Source organism: Protopterus annectens, chromosome 1.part0 (assembly GCF_019279795.1).
Source record: "Protopterus annectens isolate FY-2018-M chromosome 1.part0, PAN1.0, whole genome shotgun sequence".
NCBI classification, from domain to species: Eukaryota; Metazoa; Chordata; order Ceratodontiformes; family Protopteridae; genus Protopterus; species Protopterus annectens.
Genome location: NC_056725.1, coordinates 1,288,024,047 through 1,288,037,615, shown reverse-complemented (window position 1 = coordinate 1,288,037,615; position 13,569 = coordinate 1,288,024,047). Strand labels below are relative to the sequence as shown.

General features: G+C 35.7%; 1 protein-coding gene across 1 annotated transcript in view; it reads left to right on the top strand.

Annotated features, from left to right (window-relative positions):
• LOC122797608 (major histocompatibility complex class I-related gene protein-like) overlaps positions 1-13,569 on the top strand; it is a 529,522-nt gene that overhangs the window by 413,803 nt on the left and 102,150 nt on the right. Inside the window, exon 4 of the mRNA XM_044066170.1 lies at positions 10,135-10,230. Coding sequence (XP_043922105.1) covers positions 10,135-10,230 — 96 coding nt within the window. The remainder of the gene's footprint in view (positions 1-10,134; positions 10,231-13,569) is intronic.

The window sequence follows — 13,569 nt, the reverse complement described above, 5'->3', positions numbered from 1 at the left end:
TAGGGAGCCTGCTCTCCTACCTTCTTCAACAGTTATGCCTGACTGCTGGATATTATTTCTCACATAATCCACCTATCTCTTTGCTAGATACCCTTGTTTCATCTTGCCTTCTTCCTGCTTGTCCCAAATCTTATTCAGCAGACTGTCGTCTGCTTTCCTGAACATGTGCTCTTACCACTGCAATCTGTTTTCTTTGACCTTTGCAATTGGTACTACTCTGGCTTCTACTCTGATGTCCTCATTTCTTTGTCTTTGCAACATTGTGCATCATATTAGCTGTCTCAGGCATTTCATCTCCATCACCTCTAGCTTCCTGAACTGCTCTGCTTTCACTGCCCAAATTTCCATATCGTATAGTAGTACTGGTTACAGTACTGTTTTGTACACCTTACTTTTCAGCTTTTTTGGCATTCTTCTGTTATGCATGACCCATGACACTCTCTGCCAGTTGGCTGCAACCTCTTTGATTCTAGCTTTGACCTCCTCTTTCAGACTTCCCTTCTCTCAGGTACTTGAAGATGTTAACTTGTTTCACTATTTTCCCTTCTAGTTCAGTTGTCAATTTGTTCTGGTTTCTGCCATTTGCTGTCAGTACAGCTGCCTTATCTGTACTCAGTTTCATCACATGTGCCTTCAGTTTTTCATTCCATCCCCCTATCCTTCAATGAAGTTCTTGTTCAGAGTCTACCTGTAATGCCACATCATCTGCAGCAACGTTGTTGATTTATCGTTGTTGACCTGTTTGCTAATGTAGTCCATCACCAATATTAACAGCAGTGAGATCAGAGCTGAATGCTGATGCACACCCACTCCCACTGAGAACCCTCTGTGAATCTGAGCAATGTTCATACGTATGTTATTAGGTCCTTGTACATAGCCTGTGCTAATTCCACCAATGTTTCTGGGACTTTGATCCATTAAAGGACACAACAGGGATGTCCAAACTTTATGGCTCAGAGGCCACTTGCCATACAGTTTAGGGGCCACTTACTTTACAAGGTTTTGGGGGCACATTACCATGTGTAACGTGTATCTGTCTATTCAAAACAGTTTATTATAGGACATACTGACAGATAAAAAGCTTTGTGGGCCAGATTGTGGACCTATGGCCAGTTGTTGGACAACCCTGGACTACACAAATCAGCTTTCTTGGGGCTTTGTTATATGCTTTGTGCAAGTCTAGGAATGCCCAGTTGAGCTCTGTCCTCATCTCTAGTTTCTTCTCAACTACCCATCTTACTACAAACATCAGGTTGGTTGTGCTGCCTCCTGATCTGAATCTGAACTGCTCCTCTCTCATCTTACTTTGTATTACTCTACAAATTCATTTGTCAATTACCCACTCCAGAACTTTCATGCAGTATGACAGGAGTTTGATACCTCTATACTACCCACAGTTGTGAATGACTCATTTGTTCTTGTACACTGGAACAAGTATTTTTATTCTCCAGTCATCTGGGATACGTCTTCCTCTCCAGACTGCCATGATTACCCTCATGAGCCATTTCTCCCCAATCTCACCCAACATCATTATCATATCTGCCATGACCTCATCTGTGCCTGCTTCATTCCTTTACTTTATTTTCTTTAGTGCTGTACTTGCTTTTTTTAAAGGTGGGCTTCTCATCTTCTTTCATTGTAGGCTGTGTGGGGCAGTACAGCATCTGTGCAGTTTTCTTCATTCAAAAGTTGCTGGAATACTTCTTCCTTCTGCCTTTGATGTCCTGTGAACTGGTGAGCAGGTTGTTGCTGGCAAACATTATGAAGGGTGTCTGATGACAATCTTCTTTATATTTCTGTCTTTACCTTACAACATGACAGTTTCTTTATGCTATCTACTGAGCCACTTTTCAGAAGCTGGTGGAGTACTTTTGCTGCCTTGTTCTTCGCTATTGCAACTGCTCTCTTAGCCTGTTCATTAGCCAACCAGTATTCCTTCAAAGCCTGGTCTATATTTTCTGTCTCCCACTTTTTCCTGCCCTCCTTTCTTTTAGTGACTTCCTGGACTTCTGCATCCCACCACCAGCTTTCCTTATGAACCATATTTCCATACCTGCTCAGCTGCATATCTGTTCTATAGTCCTCACGCATTCTGTTTTGAGGCGCTGCCATTGCTCTTCATTTCCACTTATTTCCTCTTCTTTCATAGGAGCTAATGCTCTGAGTATTTCCTTGAACGCTTGTGCATAGTAGTGCCAACACCAGCAGTACAGGTAAAGACTTGTAAATGGAGTTTGTAACTAGATGTGACAGTTAAATAAAGCTTTGTAAGCATGTGAACCAAGGATGTGCAAACTTACTTCTAAAAGTCTGGCATGGTAATTAAATTACAAGTAACAATATTTTGACAGTCTATTTGCTTGTTAATGAGGTAAGTAGACTGATCTAAAGCAGACTTAACTCAGTCATGACTTATACCAAATGTAAAAAGAAAAAAAAAAATGATAACCATTTCATATTCAAAAACTCATTACTGTGAGTCCTGGAATAACAAGACTGACTTCAAATGCACACTTACACATACTAAGTCTCAGACTGCTGTGCTTCATAGTTTTCGCTTTTCCCTGAGGTATTGCAGTTCTTGGGGGTTGGTCTGTGTAAGTTTTTTGGGGGTAGGTGAAGATTGTCTCCCATATCAGGGTGCAAAAACAACTTTAAAGAACAGCATTGTTTTATATTCACTGTTGTCTTGTATTCTGGAACTTATTCTGGGTTTGCATTTGCTAATTTCAAAATTACAACAGGGAGCCAATAATTTCATCACCGAAGAAGCTTAATTCAAATTAGTAATGCAGATTGCAGAAAATAAAGATTTTCTCATCATACCCATAACACATATCCATGACAGAAAATATACATAGTTATAGCAAGGTGTATGTGGTTGCTTAACACTGACAATGATTTTAAATACTAAGAATTCAGATGTGTCTACAAGGGTTCTGTTGGAGTTATAAAAAGAGAGCAGATTAAATTAGATTTCCAGACTTCATTGAGTTGAAGGCTAGATAAGTTTTAAAGATGTACTGCATGCAATAAATTCCCTGCTGTAAAATACATAATCAGACATGCACTGATAGAGGAAGAGCAAAAGCAGAAACTGTTTCATTACATAAAAATTATAGGATTAGATGACAGTTATTTTAAGACATAAGTGTAAAGGAATTGAATCTGAAGATTGGCACAGGTTGTATGCAACTTCATGCTTCAAAACTGGAAACATTTTGAGTTTATTATAGAAGGGTAATAAAGAATGGTAAAGCGATGCAAGTGAAATGGAAAGTGAAAGCAAACTTCAGATAGCAGTAATGGTTTCCAGTGCACAGAAAAATCTGTGCTATTGGGACTTGGCACAAGCTGGCAAATGTGAATATAAAACTAAAATTGTTGAAGCATGGTGATTTTAAGTACTTTGTGATATTTCCAGTACTTCAAGACTGTGTCAGAGGTGCTAAGCAGTTTCAGGATAATAATATTGCAAATTTAGTAATATTGTTTGTAGCTACTGGTATCTCTAGCACTTGTCAGTTTGTGGAGTTTTTATCTCATTCCTAAACAGACTGAATTCCTAACATGATGGTAGAAAGTCCCTTATTTTTGGCTTCAGTGAGCAGAAGGCATTTTCATCTTGAATTATGCTGGCTCTATGCCTGATAAAGTATTTGTTCTAACAGCACTATATCTCTCATTGTAGCTGTCCTCTTTAGAAAGTATGTTTCCCGGATTGGGTGGTGATAGTCATAAAACCACAATTTCAGCAGTAAGATATAGTGTAGAAAGTCAGACGTTACCTTTACAAGCAGGCAGCCTACATTCTTAAGTGTTGCACAGTGATCTCTGTGCAGTAAAAAGTGTAAAATGTCTAACAGAGAGCTTTTCAACAAGGTGTGGGCTGTGTGTCACAGGCCTTGATCAAGTATGTAAAGTCAGCATATGTATGGAGCTGTTTATCGATATTGCATAGATGTTAAGTCTGTTTAGAACCAAAGTGCAGACATGGTGCTTCCACGTTATTATGCTTGTACATGTCCTTTTAACAAATACCCTATACCACACAAAAGTATATGCAATAGAAACTCTTTTTCTAGTTGGAAATATTCAAAACAGTTTTATTCTACAGTGTTATTATCATCAAAATTCATGGAAAGACAAAAATTCATAAAAAAATCCACAACAAAAAGGCACACAAGAGCAACTTTTGGTACTTTACGCTGATAATAGGAATGATTACATCTTTTAACTGAATAAGTCCATTGGACACAAAAGTTCTTTTACAGGGACAGCCACAGAGCAATGTCTGTTTAAGTGACTTGCTCAGAGTTGCACAGTAGGTAAATGGAGATTGTGGGAATCTGAACCAGGACTATCTCAAGGTCTAGGTCTAGAAGAAGATGTTTCATAGTGAGCCAACAATACTGCTTAGTCACATCCATTTTATGTGGCGGATACATGAAGAATTTGCCACATATTTAATGAGATAAAACAGCAAAGCAGAGTACTGAGTATACTTCTACTAGAATTCCTTGCATGGATGCAGTGCATATATATAAATTCTGTAAATACCTTTTGTCTTCACTTGAGCTCATACTTCAGTAATAGAAAGAAATAATGTACCATTAATTCGCAAAAGGTTTGTAAGTGGACTCATTATTGAGGCACACAGAGGATAATGTACTGAACTAAGTGTTGCCAAAGCTTCTTTTCTCTAATCATGTTTTAATTTTGGCCTCAGCTATTGACATGGTATAGTCAACAATGCTGTAAACTGAAACTGCCATGATGAGTGGATAAATGTTGGGCTAGTGGACTTATTTATGCTTACTTATACTTTGCATTTAATGTCACAGTTTTTTTCAAGAATCTGTTAAGTGTATTCTGCGCAAAGATTTCCTTGCTGTAGCACCTGGGATGGTTACTTTGATAAAAGAGAACATAAATTACAATGATATCTCCTTTTAATTAACTTTTTATCATTCAACCACACTTCATTATCTGAGACCATTAAGACTATTAAGTGACACATATAACTTGTTGTTTGGTCTTTGAAATATGTGGGAAACTATCCCTTATGGAAGTCATTATGACTCAACAGTTGCCAAAGCTTGTGTAACACTCTTACAACCCGGTCAGGGTAGGGCACATATTCACTGACAAAATAAAAATTGCAGCTCTGTGTCTCTGTGTTGATACACCCTCAACTGATTATTAAAATGAAAATAATTTGAATTAACAATTCTTTGATACACAGCATTTCAGTTGGTGGTATTACTTAAAACTGGAGGAAACCTTTCCTTTTTCTATATTTTGTGTGAATATGAGTGTATGCATATGTGTGTGTATGTGTATTTGTTTTGTTTATACATATTTTTTGTATGGTACTTCTACATTGTCTCAGGTCATATTGCTTGCCAGACGAAAGGTTATATTTGTCAGGGTACTCAATTTCTGCTGTTAAAGTTAATTTTTTTCATTTACAATCAACCAGTGCCCCATGTCTAGCGCTGCATCTACTACACTTCAATTTACCACTGGTCCAATGTCAGAATTTAGCTGGGACCCGTGAGGATCCTAAGGCCACCTTGTGGGGGGGGGGGGGGTCACTCTGTCCATATATAGTTGTTTTTGTTTTTTGTATAAACTACCAATGCATGAAGGCGTTTCATGCTGTGTGGTGCATTTTAAAGTTCGTTTAAATAACCATTTTCATTCACTGACAGCCTGAACAAAATCATAAGGAAATCACGTCAGAGTTAATTTTCAACTTTGCTTTTTCCTGCATGCTTTCAACATAAAAAGAGCAATTAACCCTGCTGTGGCCAGTACTTTTAAATATTTTTGAGAAAGTATGCAGTGCTGAAATTAGAGCATCTCTGAAAAAAAAATCCTTTTAGGTATTATAATCTTACCAAGGAAGAAGTTATGGTGCTGAGATTTTTTTGAGAAATTACAGCACTTCAAAATATACTAAGCTAGAAGAAGGTGGGAACAAAAAGATTATTTAAATTATGCTTAAATTATTGAAAGAAGTCACGTACAAAATGGCTAATGACAGTATTATTAATGGTGCACAGAAGTACATTGATTCTTTTTTGTTGGTTTGTTATTAAACAATTACATTGATTCTGATTATTTATGACTATTCATAAACTTAGATTGGATGTACTGTTTGATATACTTCAAATTTCATATAGACTTACATGATCCTCCTTTCCGGCTGGTTATAGCCACTGCCGACTGCAAATCAGAAGCAATTGGGATGATCATAAACAACTTAGTTACAACAGATTAAATCTTGCCTGAAGGACTCTTGGGACTTACTTTACAAACTGTCTAACTTGTCAATTGACCAGAATGTCTGCCTTTTGGTAAAAGTAGATGTAAGATCATTATATACCTGTATTCCATAGAAGTTAGGTATTGAATGGGTCAGAAAATATATGTGTACTTGCTTCATTTCCAACAACAAAATTTCCTTGATGTGTGATTTACGTAATATGGTTTAAAAAATTGTATTTGTAAGTAGTTATTACAAACAAAGGATGGGAATGGCTATGGGAACTGTGTGTGCACCATCCTTTCCAAATTTAGTCTTAAGTCAACTGGAAGGAAAATTATTGGTACAAACAGGATGACTTTAAACGTGCTACTCTATAGCCTTTATACTGATAATTTTGTATTTGATTGGCAAGGTGGTGAAGGATAGTATGTAAATGGTTTGACAACAGGGGTAATTCATATGATTTTTTAGTTTAAGTAGAACACTAATAAGAGCATAATTTTTTTATATGCATAAGTTTGGACATTTCCAAGGGAAGTTTAGTTACTACACAGTATATGAAAGAAGCATTTGTCAATTCATATTTACATGATTCCACCTACTACCCTGTGCATGTTTAGATATTGACCAAGTAGACATTGAGCTTGAAAAGAGATGCTAACTATTCAGCTGGTATAGGAGTGGCAGAACATGACAAAGGTGAATTTTCAGTGGAATGGGTTGCACTCTTACATAACAGTGGCTCCACATGTTGTTCACAATCAAGGAAGACAAAAATTAGCCAAACACATAGCCATAACATAGTATATTGGTATCTCTCACATATAAAAAGCACTTGCTTTCATCTTACACCTCACGTTTTATTTGTGGCTTGACAGTGTACCATGATGCAACATATCTTGCTATGTTACTGACCATTATGAAAAAAAAATATGCATACAGCTTTTGGGAGTCTGACTCGTCATCATTATAATCATCACAGCCCTTTTTTTCCTATTGTATTTAAATGTGATCTGGGTGTTGTCAACTGTCATCATCTGTCTCAGTTCAGTGCAACTCTCGAACCTTCTTCAGCAATCATGCCTGGCTGCCTCACACACATCTCTTGGCTGGATGTCTGCATTTCATTTTGTTTTCTTCCTAACTCTCCCAAACCCTCTTCACCAAATCATCTCCTGCTTTTCTGCACGTGTCCAAACCACTGTAATCTGTTTTCTTTGCCCTTCTCTGCAATAGGAGCTACTTTGGCTTCTGCTCTGATCCTTCATCTGTCCTACAGTCTGCAGCATATCTCTTGAAAATGTTTCTTACGCTTGCAAAAGCTTGTAATTGTGGCAGCACTGGATATATTGGCTGGCAGTTTTATGTGATAGTTAAGACAGAGAGAGAGATGTAGCTAAGGTGCAGATAAAAGAACCACAATGGAAGCACAGCTCAAAGTTGTCCTTAGATTTGCAAATTGTCCATAATGTTGCATTATATTTTTGCCCTGTCCCTCATGAATGTTTTTAAATGTTTTGATAATTCTCTGTGGATAATAAAACCAGTAATGACTGATAGAGTGGGTGGTCCATTATTTCCTTGTAATGTCCAGCCTGGAGGGCATTATTGTACTTAGATATTGGTCTAGTTAAACTGTTTTTTTAATTTTTTTTATTATATATATTTTTGTATTATTGATGTAAAATAGTTCCTCCACCTAATGTTTCAAAGTTGCTGTAGCATATGTAAATGTTGTTGGAGGAGACATTTTTACATCCAGAATATATGTTATACGAGTATTTAATGTCCACACACACACACAAAGTACCCAGCATTTGCATCCATTTCCTTGACGGAGTGTTCCTCAGATGTCTCATTGTGATCAAATAAACGAAAAGATTCATAACAGTATAAGGCATTGAAACCTCCAGTTACCTCCTCCACTGTCCCTGATTTTGCTGAACATCTCTGATTTTACAAATGTATTTCTTTGTCCCTTGAAAATGTTTGAGTTTCTGGTAAATCAGTGAGGATTACAGTCAGCTGATAATGCCAGACATTGTTTCATACTTCATATTGGTCATAAAATGCATGTTGATGGAAAACATCTTGCTGTGTTTATTTTTTATATGAATTGGGGATATATTTAAAAAAAATCCCTTATTTTAGGTCTTTCTCACCCCAAAATTAATGCTGGTTTTGTCCAGAATTTGAACAAAAAGTTGAAAGGTATGCTCTGTTTGTCTCCATATTTGTTTATCTCTCTCTCTCTCTCTCTCTACTCTGTCATCCATATCAGCATGGATACAAAGGTATGGCATCAACTGCTAGTTTTAGGCAGTTGCTGAAATCTGGTCTGCAGAAAGATATTGTTTTTAGTTTCAGTAAAAGTTTTGTTGTAATAGAGGTGAAGAATGGGAGGAAGGAGAATGACTGTGAATGGTTAGGACAGGATGGGGGGAAGAGAGAGAGAAAGGTGAATTATTAGCAGTCAGAGACAGTGCTGGCTGTATAAAATAGGAGCTGAACTGACATGGTATTGAGTTAGTGGGGTAAGAAATAGGAGAGGGCGTGGTAGTTTGGTCACGATGTGGTAGTGTGTTTAGTGATGGCAAAAAAGTCTTATGATGCATTTTGTGTTATGCATTTATGCCATTCATTCCAGGTTTTATCTCTTTGAAGCATGCTGTTTTTAGTTTTTTGGTGCAGGGTTTGATTTAACTCTATGTGTAAAGGGGCTAGGCTGTTGAGAATTTTTATACAAGTTTCATTAAAGCATGAATTTTAATATGTTCCAGTTATACTGGGACAGCGGATTGGTAAAGGTGACTTTGGTAAATTTTGTTGTTTTACTTACTTGGTTATAAATTTGGATTGGGTACTGTAGTTTCTGACTGCATAGGTGGGAAGCTGGTCACTTATTTTGTCTGGCAGATATCCAAATGTGTGAATTGTGTTTGGTTTGTTGTTAATAAGCCAATCTAAAGTGAAGCCTCTTTCCGACTTCCTGTTGATTGTCATGGCTGTCTAAAGCTGTATAAGTTAACTGATTCTGTGTTATTGTTAATCATTTGCTAGTCTTGGTTGAGTGTGGCTAGTGTAATAGTTTATTTTTTAATATGGTACAGTACAGGTTATATTTTGCTGTTGAAATGTTGTTACTAGGTGGAATATAATTAAGTGAAATAAATAGGAACTTTTTATTGTTGATTTTAAGAAGTTTCACACTTAGTTTTGGGATCTTTATGGGGAGTGGGGTTATTTCTAACCAATTCTTGTACACTTGGTAGACTCTACTTGTGAAAACCAGCAGTGTATAGCTGTTGCTGCTTCTAAACCATAAGCATGGAAACGCAAAATTAAACCGGTTTTCTTTCATTTACTGAAATAAGAGAGCAAGGACCTAGGGAGATGACATAACTGGTTTTGATGGCATAATCTGAGGGTCACATGAATGGACAGTGAAAAAAATAGATCAGCAGTCTAATATGTAAGGACTGCTGCCTTGGGGGAATGTCACAGCCACTATCCAGCAAACGGCAGTAAGTATGTCACCACTTTACATAAATATACAGCTAGGCTCTTCATGTTAAACATGCCTTTGTTGCACAGTAATAGATAATCCCAATCATTTGCTGCTCATAGGTATAGTTTTTGCATAGGTCCAGTTCTCGGTGGTGTGATGTGCAACAAAGCTGCTGGTGTTTGAGTGACAAAGGACACTATTTGGTGTTCTTGGGCTCTGAAGCAAAAAAAAGAGAAAAAATTGATACTTAATATTATATAGAGGCAGCAAAGTTTCAAAAGTCACAAGTTGTCAATATCTCAAAATGTATTTTTTTTCCATTTTTTTAATTATTTATGCATTGCTTTAACAGATGGTGATGGAAGAGGACACATAATAGCGATTTGCATTATCATCCTCCTCATTGTGTTAGCTGCTGCTGCACTCTTATTTATGAGAAAGAAACAAGGTAATACCTGCATGTATTCTTCCTTGCATTAATACAATGAGATTTGAATAAGATGTAATTCAGGCTTCTCTGCTTCATCAACTTGTAAAGAATTTATGAGAGTGACCCAATTTCAGGAAGTCATTATAAGGTAACTGTGCTCTAATCTCACACAGTTACTATGGTCTGATGGATGCTAGGTATTGTGCACATTTATTTTGATGTTGTTGTACAGTGACATACATATGTATTTACATAATACAGCACAGTGACTTCACATTTATTTGTATGATATGGTGCAATGATTTCACATTTATTTGCATGATATGGTACAGTGACATACACACTTAGATGTTATGGTACAGTTATTTGATTTATTTGGATGCTGCAGTGCAGTAGCTTCACATTTATTTGGATGATGCGGTATAGTGATATACATATGAGCAGTTGAGATATGGATGTTTCTGTATGCCCTTGAAGCAGGTATTCACACAGAATTCCATCTCCCTTGTTTGTTCTGAGTGTGTGTGTGTGTGTGTGTGTGTGTGTGTGTGTGTGTGTGTGTGTGTGTGTGTGTTTACATATTGTGTGTGTGTGTGTGTGTGCATATTGGGTCATTAGTGTGAAGGTCAAACTTAGTTTCCTCTCAGTTCTAGAAACCATATAACTAACCATATAACAAACAGAAATTTTAGTATGTGTTTATCTAATGCAACATTCAAATTCAAACATTTGCCAGTGCAAAGCACTTTTTGCTTTGCAGCCAGTGATTTTACAGATAAGAAGTAAAGTATGTACTATTTACAGTATAATTGAACCATTGTTTTAACCTACAGATATCAAAAGTATACTTTATCAAATATTTAAGTAATGCAGGCATCACATTTTGCATGATTAAATGTAAAATGACTAATGTGAAATTTTGGAACACAACGTCCAAACTGTAGCAGACATTTATTAACGTGATGAATGTTCATGGGCAAATATTTTGATGCCAAAATGCAAACAAAAGTGTGTAGTGAAAAACTATAAAAAGTCACATAAAATAATGAGACTTCATCAGATCGAATTATTCAATCACCTAAGTTTACTTAAATACTAAAATGCAATCACTTGCTAAACAGAACCATTTTGTAAAAATTCTGAATAAAAAACTATTTCACTTGAAATAATTCCATCTTTTTCATACATATCATTTAAAATGAATGCAATTGTTTAAATTGTGTGTATGTGCATGCATCAAGAATAATTTGCCACTTGTATTGACTATATTCTAATCATCATCCTTTCTTCTTCCAGTCATATTGTTGTGTGCATGCTCTAAAACTACAAAAATAGTTATTACAATTCTGTGAATATCTGAAAAATCCATTGTTTGTATGTTTATTTCTAATTGGAAGAACATGCTCAGAAATTCTGTTTTTAAATTCCCTGTTAGTTTTGCTAATACTACATGAAAACACTTTAAGGTGCCTGGGTTGACAACCCATGCTTCCAAAAGCTTCTGCATATCTCTGAATAAGTTTCCACTTGTTTTTTTTTTTTTTTTGATAATATTTTTATGGAATCATTGTCTGCTGAAAATGTAAGAACCATAGCTGTTTCTCAGTTAATCTTGTTCCCATCCTCAGTTCCTGTTTTTTATAGTTTCATTGTAATCACTGATGTTATTCATTCTGCTTTTCATCATTGGGTCTGCTACTTCTTTGGGAAACCCTCTTCTAGAAAATCATTCTTTCAGTTGTAAATAAGCTTCTTCTCTCAACATTTTCTGAGGTAAGACCAACAATTCCAGTGGCCACACTTTTGACTATGTTGTTTTACATACAAGTGGGATGCATGATGTTGTATGCCAAAAGCAAATTACAAGCTGGATTTTTATAACTTATAGAAATCTTCAGATTTATTAATATGAGGAATGACAATTTTAAGATATTTCTGAGTAAAGCTTGAACAACATTAATTTTTTTTCTTTCTTTTTTAATGTTTTTAATGAATTTTATAGAACAAGAATGTGATTTACAAACTCTCAGAAATCAAAACTTACAATATTGGCTAACAACTCATTTTACAATGTAAAAATACATAACAACCAACCAAACCAACTATTTATATGGATGCCTAAATTAATATGATAAAAAACTGTCTTTAAAGTATAACAAGTGAGCCAATAGAATATCAAACACCTTTCTCTAGTATTTGCACCACTTTTTGCCAGGAATTGTAATACGAAGTGATCCTTTCTGTTCTTTTCCTAATAGTTGATAACTCCATCTGGGATACAGACGACACAATGTTTCTGAAGTCTTTAACAGTTGATGATCTTTCAGTCTTTCAGTTTGTTGTAATTGTTTTGCATGCAATTGCTAAAAGAGTCCATAGAAGTGAAAACTTTGCTGTAGATACACATTGTGGAATAGGAGTGTTAAACAGAATCAGAAATTTGGACAGCTGAAACTTATCAGTAAACACGGTTTGTAAAAACTGGTTCACCCTATCTGAAAATGTTTTGAGCAATTGATAGTCAAAGAACATGTGTTGCCAGTCAGCCTTTAATTTAGTTTTTCATTTCCAGCAACCAATTTCTTATTTAAACATTAATTTTAACCTATTTGGAGTCAAACAAGACCTATGTAGAAATTTCCATGCAAATAATTTCCATTGGATTGACAGGGAAGTACATTTAGGAGAAATAAGTATAAACTTTTTCACATTATAGTTATGAGTTTGCTTATTAACTGTTTTAATATTAGCCATGTAAAACACAATGTGAATCTGTCTATAGTAGCATACTGACTGGTCTGTTCTTTGATACATGTATTTTCTTTCTACAGTATGGTTTTGCAAAGCTCCTAACACCTGGAATTCATGCATGTATATTGTTATGATGTATTTATTCTGTAACATGTTTCTGCTGTGATTTTATCACCTGTATTGTATGCCTGAACACTTCTTATGTTTTTCTGACTATATAACCTACCAAAATCATCTCCTCAACTTCTGACTGAACTGACCTATCTGGCATCATTAATTCATGCCATGAGTGTAAAATAACCACAATTTTATTAAAACATTTGCATATAAAATCTGTAAGGTTAAGCGCTTTCATCTATCACAGACTTCTTCAGAACATTGCCTCAACTCACACAATAGTTTAAATAAGCCAATCAATTATTAAAACTAATCAAACAATTAAAAACTAACATCATCTTCTTAAAGTGCACTGTGCAAACTGAAATTCATATTACATGGTTCTAAAACCCATGTCACTTATATCGTACATTTAAACCAGTGTGTGAGTTGAGGCGATGTTCTGAAGAAGTCTATGTGATAGATGAAAGTGATTAACCTTACAGATTT